This window comes from Heliangelus exortis, chromosome W (assembly GCF_036169615.1).
Source record: "Heliangelus exortis chromosome W, bHelExo1.hap1, whole genome shotgun sequence".
NCBI lineage: Eukaryota > Metazoa > Chordata > Aves > Apodiformes > Trochilidae > Heliangelus > Heliangelus exortis.
In genome coordinates, this window is record NC_092453.1 from 8,527,264 (window position 1) to 8,538,201 (window position 10,938).

General features: G+C 48.8%; 1 protein-coding gene across 1 annotated transcript; it reads right to left on the reverse strand.

The window, feature by feature from the left end:
• Window positions 1-1,850: 1,850 nt before the first annotated feature.
• LOC139789120 (zinc finger and BTB domain-containing protein 7C-like) lies at window positions 1,851-10,564 on the reverse strand. The gene is made up of 2 exons (XM_071729647.1): window positions 9,381-10,564; window positions 1,851-2,555 (listed from the first exon to the last, which is right to left on the reverse strand). The coding sequence occupies exons 1-2, from the start codon at window positions 10,550-10,552 to the stop codon at window positions 1,928-1,930; spliced, it is 1,800 nt and encodes a 599-aa protein (XP_071585748.1). The 5' UTR covers window positions 10,553-10,564; the 3' UTR covers window positions 1,851-1,927.
• Window positions 10,565-10,938: the final 374 nt, after the last annotated feature.

Sequence of the window (10,938 nt, forward strand, 5' to 3'; positions counted from 1 at the left end):
CAGCCCAGGTTGCTCCAAGCCCCATCCAACCTGACCTGAGACACTGCCAGGGATGGGGCAGCCACAACTTCCCTGAGCAACCTGTTCCAGGGTCTCACCACCCAAATGGTCCAGGACCTCTTGTGTCCCCATCATGCTCTGCTAGGGAGACCCTCATCCAACCATCACTTCAGAGTGGCACCATTGATGAGCAAACCAAAAAAAAAAAAAAAAAAAAATCGGGAACCTGAGGTCCTTTCGTTCCCCTTGATTCTGCTGATGTTGAATGGTAAGAATAAAAAGAGAAAGGAAAAGCCCTAATTTGGACAGTTACATTCTTGAAAGCTGGTTTCATGGCAAATCAGCTTCCTGGGGGACCTGCTCTAAGCTGTCTCAGCTGGTGGTGAAACTGGGGTCCCACCACATCCCAGAGGAGCCATTGGAGGCCACCAAAAGCCTTTATCCTCAAGATCAGCTGATGTTTTTAGGGGTTGAAGAAGACTGATGGGACCATTCCAGCCAATCTGCCACTCCTCAGAAGGAATATTAGATAGAGGTGGCCACACCAGGGTCTGCAAGGATGCTGGTGAGATCCCCAGACCTGTTGACCACCATGGGTGACCTTCAACTTGGAGTAACCCATTCTTTGTTACTGCCTCATCTTTTGAAGCAACAAATGGAGATGAAAAAGCATTTCTACTTGCTGGCAAGTAGATAATCTCATCTACAAGACATCTTCAGTGGATTTCTTTTCCACAGAGATCTCCTGAGACAAGCAGCAGGGTAATTTGCACACCCAATTTTTTTTTTTTCCCATTGACATTGAAGATTCAGGGACACTCAAGTGTTTTGTACATTTTTTGTCATCCAAATCTTTATAGGAATTAGGAGGCATTAAGGACAAACCCCCAGACATTCCGAATGGTCAGTGGTGGTAGATTCTGACTCTGGTTTGAAATTACTTTTTCACTTCAAAATCCCCATGTCGTTTATTTCCACAAAGCAAGGGCTAAAAAAACTCCCAACAAACCAACCTCAGGAACAATTTCTGGTCCTTCCAAAAATTTTCCTTCACTTTTCCAAGCAACTGAAGTTAAAATATTCCAAATAGGCTTTGGTTCTCCTTCTGAAATTTGGAAATGGCCAAAAAAACAGAATAAGTAAAAAAAAAATCTCCTTTTCCACCCTGCTCCTGTGGTTTTGTGCTCCTGTGTGGCTTTTAATATCTTTTTAAAAATTATTTATGTTTTTTTAGGGCCTGAACTCACCCTTTCACCAGCCCTGCAAGTCTGATCTACTGTTGAGAAAGGCAACAGCCGGGATCTCCTCCCTTTCCCAAGGTGGTGGCTTGACCTTCCCCTTAATTTCTTGTAGAATAATTTTCCTTGGCAAACAAGGGAATTAATTAAAAAAATTAAAAAAACCAAAAACCTCACAAAACCAAAACAACAAACAAACCCACAAAAAAAGTCCTTTTGACCAAAAGGGCCAAGGAATGTGACATATCAAAACAAGTCTGGATGGCTTGTTGATGTCCAGCCGGCCCCATGGGTGGAATATGGGGAACACCTCCCTGATAAGGGACATCTCCTAGTGATGGCCATACCCGGGACTAAGGCAAGTGACATTTTTAGCATTAAAGAAATCAGCAGTCCTGACTTTGGCCTTCCTGGAGAGAGCAGTGAGTGGTGGAGTAGTTGGAAGGGGCTGTCCCGTGGCCCCAAACCAAGTGCATCATAGAGTCTAAAGTGCCGATGGCCACGGGGAGCAGCACCCACCCACCCACCCACCCACCCTGGGGAGGTCCCTGTGCCCCAAGCTCTCCACAACCCACGGCAGGAGGGGGATGGAGAGCTTCTTGGGAGCCAGATGATTTGAAAGGGCAGGTGGGGACCCTGAAGGAGCCGGCTGGGAAAAGAGTGGACCCATGGTGGGAGCAGGATGAGGTTTAGTTGCTCGCCTCCGAGATGGGAGCCATGTGGCCGAGCCCTGCCAAGCCACTGAACCCCGCGCTCCAAGGATCAGGAAGAGGGAAGAAAGGTTGGGCAGCAAGGTTTTCATTGTGGCCCAAGGCAAAGGTGAAGATGCCCGCATTCCTCTCCATCTCCAGCTGGGCTCGCGTGAAGAGCTTCATCTGGGTTTCTTCCAACTGGCTCTCCAGCTCTTGGAGGCTAAAGGGGGTCTTGGCCCCGCTCAAAAAGTGCTTCGGGCTGGGGCCGGGAAGGCACATGGCCGTGGTGCTGAGGTGGCCACTCATCCCCTCCAAGGTTGGGGGCATCATGTCCATGGGAGGTGCGCCGGGAGCGAAGAGCAAGCCGGCTGCCCGCCATGCCGCCGGCTTCCGTCCTCGTCGGGGCTGGGTGATCCGGCAGCTCTGGCGTTTGATGTGGCGGTGGAGGTGGTCGGATCGGGTGAAGCTCTTGTAGCAGAATTCACACTGGTAGGGCCGGACCCCCGTGTGGATCCTCATGTGGTTTTTCAGGTCGTAGTTGTGGATGAATTTGGCATTGCAGTGGATGCAGAGGTAGGGCCGCTCCCCCGTGTGTTTCCGCATGTGGATCTTGAGCTTGTCCTGCCTGGAAAAAAAAAAAAAAGAAAAAAAAAAAAAGGGTGGGGGGTGGGGGGTGGGGGGTGGTTATTGGGTTAGCTTTCGGAAGGGGTGAGATGTTGGGATTGCTGCTTGGATCAGGAAAGGCAATGGGAAGGTGAGAAATTCATCCTGGGGCTTCCAGCCGTGGTGCTGCCACACTATGGATGCTCTTGGAATTGTCTCTTCCTTGATGGGGTGACAGCAGCTAAATATCACACAAACCCAACCCTCCATGTCAGGAAAATCCCAAACAGCCCAAGATGGAGGGAAAAAGCTCTCTAGAATAAAGTCAGAAGACATGCATGAGTATCTAAACATGTACTGCTGGATTCCTGCCTGCAGATCTGGAAATGAGTGGAGGTTGTGGGGCAACCTCTTTGTTTCCTGAACAAAATCCCTCTTGGAGGTGATTTTTCCTTTCCTTTTATCCTTACAGTGACCACTGGGTGTCTCAGGAGCTTTTCTTTGAAGCATGGAAGAGGGTGAGGCAGGCAGAGGTGCAGACAGCACCCAGGTGCTCTGCACCCACTTGTCCTTCCCTTCCACCTTCTCCATCCATATCCAGCCTCAAACACAACTTGGAGAAGGTTTTTAAACACAGCCATGGAACAGTATCATTCCCATTTCCACAGCACTTCTTTACAAACATCATTTTGTTTTTTCATAGATAGATCAAATGGTTCTGGTTGGAAAGGACCTCTCAAGGCCATCCAGTCCAATCCCTGCAGTCAGCAGGGCCATCTGCAACTGGATCAGGTTGCTCAGAGCCCCATCCAACCTGACCTGGAATGTTTCCAGGGATGAGGCAAGTGTCATTTCTCTCTGGGCAACCTGGGCCAGGGTCTCACCACCCTCAATGTAAAATATTTCTTCCTTAGATGTAGTCTGAATCTCCTGTTTCAGTTTAAACCCATCACCCCTTGTCCTATCACAAGAGACCCTGCTAAAATGTCTGTCCCCCTCCTTGTTCTAGGTCCCCTTTAAATATTGAAAGGCCACAATAAGGTCTCCTTGGACCCTTCTTTTCTCCAACCCAAACTCTCTCAGCCTGGCTCCAAAGCTGCTCCAACCCTCTCATCATCTCCATGGCTTCCTCTGGACTCACTCCAACAGCTCCATGTCCTTCGTGACCCCAGAACTGGACCCAGTACTGGACCCAGTACTGCAGGGAGGTCTCCCCAGAGTAGAGGGAGAGAATCTGCTCCCTGGACCTGCTGGCCACGCTTCTTTATTTAAGAGGAACATCTAAAAGCAGCAAAAATACCTTCCCAGCTTGGGGAATATATGAAGTAATGTCATTACTATCATATATAAAATATATGACCGTGCAAATAAAACCAAAAACAACTCAAAAAATCTATTTTTGCCCTCAAAGCATGCAAGGCCAGGATGGCTGCTCAAGTCTCCAATGTGGAGCTCCAACTTCCACCACTTTGCCCTTCTAGCATCTTGAACCAGTTTTTGGTGCCCGTGGGCCAAACTCCCGATTTTGAAATTTTCCAAGATGCTTTTATCCCAAGGTTTGCACTCGTTTCCCCTCCAAATGCCTCGGGCAAAGCAGCAGGGAAAATTTCACCCCAAAAGGACAACGGGGGGTGAAGTGGTGAGGAGATGAAGGGAAGGGGCTTGTTCTGTGAAGTGTTGGGAATGTTAATAAAAACCAGAGCTCCCAGCCCCACCTAGAACATCATTTAAGGGTCTATATGTAATCTTTAACCTAAAGGGGTCATTTTTCCTAATAAACACAGAATGTTCCAGGACTCTGTAATATAAACACAGGCAAAAAGTGGTTTTTTTTTCAGGTTATTACCCATTGATGGGGTGAAACTAAACCCTCTCTGCTCCACCAGCATCTCGGGTGGGAGGGATGGATGATGGAAGGTTTTATGGCTTTACCTTTTTTTCATTTTTCCTACCTTTTCAAGTGGTGCCCAGTAATAGGAGGAAGGAATAATGGGTTGAACATAGAACATAGGAAGTTCCTCCTCAACATAAGGAGAAACTTCTTTCCTGTGAGGAGCACTGGAGAGGTTGTGGAGTCTACTTCTCTGGAGACTTTCCAAACCCACCAGGATGAGTTCCTATGTGACCTGCCCTGGGTGATTACATGTTTTGCTCTCAGGGATAATCTCATCCTTCCCAAAATCATCAGGCTTGATGATTTTCCCCACCCAGGGGATGATTTTCCCCACCCAGGGAAAATCTCTTTTCTCTCTTCCCCCCCAGTAAATTTGCTCCTTCACAGTTTCTTGAACAGAAAATTAATGCAAAGGAGTGATGAAGCCAGAAATCCCATTTGGGAACCTCTGCTCCCTCATTCCCCGTGGGGTGACTGTTTGGGTTCAAAACATCTCCCTGGTGAAGGTACCACTCATAGGTGCAAGCCTGAGGATTTTGGCAAGGATGAGATTATCCTTGAGAGCAAAACATATAGCATGAGCTGCAGCATTCAGGGAAGCCTGGCAGAGATCTCCTTCTACATCAGTCACTCCACTTTCCCCTAAAGGAGAGCTCTCAAGTTAAGAGGAATGCTAAAAATGGTGTAAAAAAAAACCAAAAAAGCAAAACAACCCTAAAAAAATCAAATGCATTTTAAAAATCAACCATGATTTTCAAATTCCCACTCTGCTCAGGGTATTAAAAAGACAAAACCCCTCCAGCTCCTCAGCTCATGAACCAACAGCTTTGTTTTCATGATGGATGATGGGAAACTACACCATGGGGTTAGTCCTGATTCTCTGTGTGATAATTTTCTTGGATTCAAGTTCTCCTATCCTTGTGCTTTGCTTTTAGAAGCTGTTAAGCATATGGGGGGGGGAAGCCATTTGGTTTCATGATGGCCACACCAGACCATCTCTGAGTTGACTTCTTCACCTGCAAGACACTGATTTAACCCCTCTGGATTAGGGATTAGGATACCTGAAATCCCACCTGAACCCTCCTGCTAACCTCTGCAGTGGCTGTGAGTCACTACCAATATCCCTCTGTGCCTCAGTTTCCCCAAATGAAGTCAACATTGCTGTAAAGGGCTTTGGGAGCCCCCTGGGAGGGCTCAGTACTATTATTCCCATTACAGAGAAAGTGTTGGTGATGGGTCAAGCCAAGCTCTGTCCTCATCAGCAATTAGCACCCACAGTGTCACACCCAGGAGATGGGGACAACAGAAAGGGGCTGGCCAGGTGGTCCCTTCATCCAGAAGGATGAAGCCACACACACCAGGATGAACCCACTCTGCTCCTCCCACCAGAACCCACTTGTCCAGGGGTGACCACCCAGCTCAACCCTGGAGATGCAGCACCAACAGGAACCAAATCCAGATTCCTGCTGGCAAGAATTAGTGATGCCCTTTCCATCAGTGATGCAATTAGGGATTAGTGCCACCCAATTACAGGTCCTTGTAAAAAAAAAAATCCCTCTTCAGCTTTCCTGTAGCCCCTTCAGGTCGTAGATGGCTGCTAGAAGGTCTCCCTGGAGCCTTCTCTTCTCCAGATTCCTGCTGGAAGGAATTAACCCCAGGCAGTGTTTTTTTCCCCCTGCAAAATATGAGTGTGAGCCCGCTGACTGTGATGGAAATTTATTTTTCAAGTCAAATCCTCAGCATCTGCATAACTTCCAGGGGGATATTATCACAGTGGAGGGAAAAGCCAGGCTGAATGGAGGAGCACCCCAGGTGTCCATCCATTGTCAGGAGCTCTCCTTTCCCTACTCTGCATATTATTTTCCTCCTATTTGCCCTTCCCAGATTGATAGGGCTCTCACTCTCACATGCAGCCAGGAGCTGGAAACCCATGCTCTTGTCAGCAAATTTTATTATTACGGTAAAGACTGTACTCATTAGATATTAATTATCTCCAGCAAGAGCAAGCCCAGGATTCTATTTGTCTCTGCTCACTGATTAACCATGCTCAGCCTTCCGAAGAAGGGTTATGAGCTACAGCGTTAGATTTGTGACACCTGCTCCAATTTGTTACCAGCAAGGGCTTGGCTGAGGTGCAGAGAGGTGTAAAGGCTGGGAAGGAAACAATACTGGGACCAGAAGGAGGTTCTGGTTGGTAGCATCTGGCTTGGAGCAGCCCATGCTGGGGCTGGTGTCACTGCAGAGGATGACAAATTGTTTGGGATTGGAAGGGACCTTAAAGCGCATCCAGTTCCAACCCCCTGCCATGGGCAGGGACACCTCCCAGCAGCCCAGGTTGCTCCAAGCCCCATCCAACCTGACCTGAGACACTGCCAGGGATGGGGCAGCCACAGCTTCTCTGGGAAACCTGGGACAGGGGCTCAGCACCCTCACAACAAAGAATTTCCTCCTAACATCTCATCTCCCTCTCCCCTCTTTAAGTTTAAAGCCATTCCCTCTCATCCCATCCCTCCATGCCCTTGCCCAAAGTCCCTCCCCAGTATTTCTGGAGCCCCTTCAGGCACTGGAAGGTGCTCTAAGGTCTCCCTGGAGCCTTCTCTTCTCCAGGATGAACAACCCCAACTCTCTCAGCTGGTCCTGAGATACCTAAAATTACGTGCCCTCATCTAAGCCCTGCAGGATGTCAGTGTGGTCAGGGATGTGTAGTGAGAACCACAAGTCACCAGGTGTCGCCGATAATGAACTGGGAGCTTAGGCCCAGCTGTGCCCAATAATTAGGGCCTGCCCCAGCCGGAAATGGGCGGGGCTGAAGGGCAAAATAAAAGGCATGCTCCCAGAAGCAGAGAAGGATGCCTGAGGAAAGAGATGGTGAGAGAGCTCCTGAGAAGAGTTGGGTCCCCGAGAGAAGGGTTCGCCGCAACAGTTGGTGGAGAATGCGGGCAACAGCAGCCGTGAATGCTGAGGTGATATAAAGAGCTCTACATGACCACGTTGGTTGCGGGAAGCTCTACAAAGCCAGGCTTAAATGCGGAAGGGGATATAAAGAGCTTCGAATACGCAACCACGTCAGATGGAGCTACTACGTTGTTGCGGGACGCTCTATAAAGAGCTCCGAGTACGCAACCACGTCAGAAGCTCCACAAGGCTAGGCTTAAATGCTGTAGGTGGTGTGAAGAGCTCAGAGTAGAAGCCCAGCACGGCAAGGTATACAACAGCCCGGAATGGCGAGCCAGCCAGGAGGGAAGCCGAAAAGCGGTAAGAAGAACGAGGCTCGAAGGGCGCAGCGGGTTGGCGTTTGGAATTCAAACCCGAGGAATGCTGAAGCGGAGCTCTGAGTGTGCATCAAGTCAGTGCGGTCCTGAAACGGAGCCCCCAGGGACACGCGATAGTGCGGTCCTGAAACGGAGCCCTAGGGACACGCGATAAGACTGGTGTGGTGATTAGAAGCTCTGCATGGCTAGGCATTCCGAGGTGGCGAGTACCAGCAAAAGCTGAGCTGGTGTTCTGAGACCTCATCTTCTGCTGACAACAGAGGCTAAGGAGGCGAAAAAGCCGGTAGGAGCCCGAATTTTCCCTCCATATTTCAATCAAAGGCTAAGAAAACTGTAAAATTAAGGAAATGAAAGGCCGTAATATAAGAATAATTGTAAATTGTAAAAATAAGGAAATGAAAGGCCGTAATATAAGAATAATTGTAAATTATTGAATTAATTGTAAATTATTGAAAAAATGAAGTTTATTTTTCAACAAACAACAAAAAAGGGGGGAAATGTAGTGAGAACCACAAGTCCCCAGGTGTCGCCGATAATGAACTGGGAGCTTAGGCCCAGCTGTGCCCAATAATTAGGGCCTGCCCCAGCTGGAAATGGGCGGGGCTGAAGGGCAAAATAAAAGGCATGCTCCCAGAAGCAGAGAAGGATGCCTGAGGAAAGAGATGGCGAGAGAGCTCCTGAGAAGAGCCAGGTCCCCGAGAGAAGGGTTTGCCGCAACAGGGATGATACCTTTGCTCATCTCCTTTCCTCATCTACCTCCCTGTGGGTTCTGATCCCTTTCTGCTGACCATGGGGGCAGTCAAGGTGCCATGTTCTTGGATGGCCAATGTTCAGGGTGTTGAATCACAGAATCATTTACATTGGAAAAGACCCTGAAGATCACCCAGTCCAACCCTTAACCCAGCACTGCCAAGGCCACCACTGCCCCATGGCCCTCAGCACCACATCTCCACAGCTTTGAAAGCCCTCCAGGGATGGGGACTCCACCCCTGCCCTGGGCAGCCTGGGCCAGGCCCTGACAACCCTTTCCAGGGAGAAATTGTTCCCAAGCTCCAATCTCAACCTCCCCTGGCACAACTTGAGGCTGTTTCCTCTTGCTCTATCACTTGCTCCTTGGGAAAAGAGACCAACCCCCACCTCTCTACTCACATATAAAAATTAGGACCACTCTAGGCTCAGAAAGCCCAGACACTGTCATGTCTAAACATGTGGAACTTGGTTTTGGTCTCCATCGTTGCCAAAATGTGCAAACCCAAACTAATTACAACCCACAACTAAATGGCCCTCCCACCTCAAGGCATCTCCCAGGACATTGGAGATGAAGCCTCCTTGGCTTTTTGACCATCTGTTTTCCTATCTCCTTCTGACCCAACTGTGGTCAACTACAGTGGGGTTGAAAATATCCTGTTGCTTATTTAAGCTCTTGTCCAGTGAAGGGATGGATCCAGTGAGTTGTGGGTGTGACCCACAACCCACCCAAAAATCAGTAGGTTCATTTTCTTCCTCCACCCTCCCTTCCTCCTTTTTTCTTATTTCCAAAGGGATAGACACCCTGCCCTGCTTTCTTTGCTGTTTTTTTGGAGGAAAAAAAGGTTGTTTAGCTTAACAATTAGCCAAAGGTCATGATGTGACCCCTCCAACCACCATCACCCCCCTCCTTGCACGGCCAACCAGTGCCCACCTGGTAAATCGGACTTCACAGATATTGCACACGTAGGGTTTCTCTCCTGTGTGGGTCCTCATGTGCCTGGGCAACTTGCCAGCTCCCATGATGACTTTGTTACAGACGGGACATTGTTGGGATGCCTTGGGCTTGATCTTCCTCTCTTCTTCCAGGGGCCAAGGGGGAAAAACTCCTCCAAACTGGGTCGCACTTAGGAAATTGAGATAAGCGCTATAGTCAGTCTCTGCCTTAATATGGTCTAAGGGAGCTGCTGGGGTGGTGGTAAAAATGTCCTTGAAGAAGTCATTAGGGAAAGGAGGTGGAGGCAGGTCTTCCTTCTCCTCCTCTTCCTTGATTTTCCTCTTTTTGATCACCAGATCCAAAGGTCCGCTGTCTACTGGTGGCTTCTCGAGCTGAGAGAAGGAGCTAAAATCACCGTTCCATAGATGGGGGAAGAAGCTAGGGGTGAAAGGAGAGAGAGGTGGTCTCCTTTCTGGGATGTTTGCCTTTGGGTACAAGTTTTCCCTTAGCAAGGACTCAATGGAGAAGTCTCGTATCACACCCAAGTGTCCCGAAGAGTTACTGTCTGGGTAGTGATTTGGAAAGTCTTTAGGTGCTTCTATATACGCTTCTTCGGTGAGATCAGACTTTGAAGGGCTTTGGTGACAGCTGACTTCTTGGATGTCGGTGAGGTTGTCCTGATTGACAAAATCTTCCACTTCTTCCTCCTCTTCCTCCTCCTCTTCATCTTCATCTTCGTTGTCTTTGTCCTCTTTGTCATCTTCCTCTTCCACCTCTCTGTCGGGCTCCATGATTTCAAGGCATACGTTGATGATGCACTGGATCTCCAGCATCTTGGCAGCGCTGAGGATGTGCTTGACGTTGGAGGTGGTGATGGTGAGGGTTGAGGTGTAGGCAAACTCCAGGATGGCAGAAAGTGCTTCAGGTTTGACAAAGTCAATCTCGTAAACATAGGGTTGGTCTGTTAAAGTGCCAGTAGTGAAGAGTTTTTTGAAGTACTTGCTGCAGGCAGCAAGGACGGACCGATGGGTCCGGTACTCCTGGTTCTGTACAATGAGGATGACATCACAGAGGAGACCATCGTGCCTTTGCTCATTTAAACCACACAGGACTTCACTGCTGTGGTTTGGGAAGGGGATCCCAATAAGATCTTCAATGCCATTGGCCATATTCTCATTTAGTGCCCTAGAAGAAAGCACAGACAGTAAGGAATTAGCACGGGGTCCCGATCGTAGAATCAATAGAATCCCAGATTGGTTTGGGTTGAAGGATCATCCAGTTCCAAGCCCCTTGCCAAGGGAAGGGACACCTCCTACCAGCCCAGGTTGTTCCAAGCCCCATCCAACCTGGCCTGAGACACTGCCAGGGATGGGGCAGCCACAACTTCCCTGGGAAACCTATTCCAATGTCTCACCATTCTCATAGTGAAGAATTTCTTCCACTGTCTCATCTAAATCTCCCTTCTTTCAACTTGAAACCATCCTCCTTTGATCTATCACTCCATACCTTTGTCCAAAGTCCCTCCACAGCTTTCCTGGTACTGGAAGGCTGCTAG

What these genes read in the sequence shown, in the direction of transcription:
- LOC139789120 (XM_071729647.1), bottom strand. Translation starts at nt 10,552, where the DNA reads ATGGCCAATGGCATTGAAGATCTTATTGGGATCCCCTTCCCAAACCAC. An exon ending in TGTGAAGTCCGATTTACCAG is followed by an intron (nt 2,556 to 9,380) that starts GTGGGCACTGGT and finishes TTTTTTTTCCAG; the next exon opens with GCAGGACAAGCTCAAGATCC.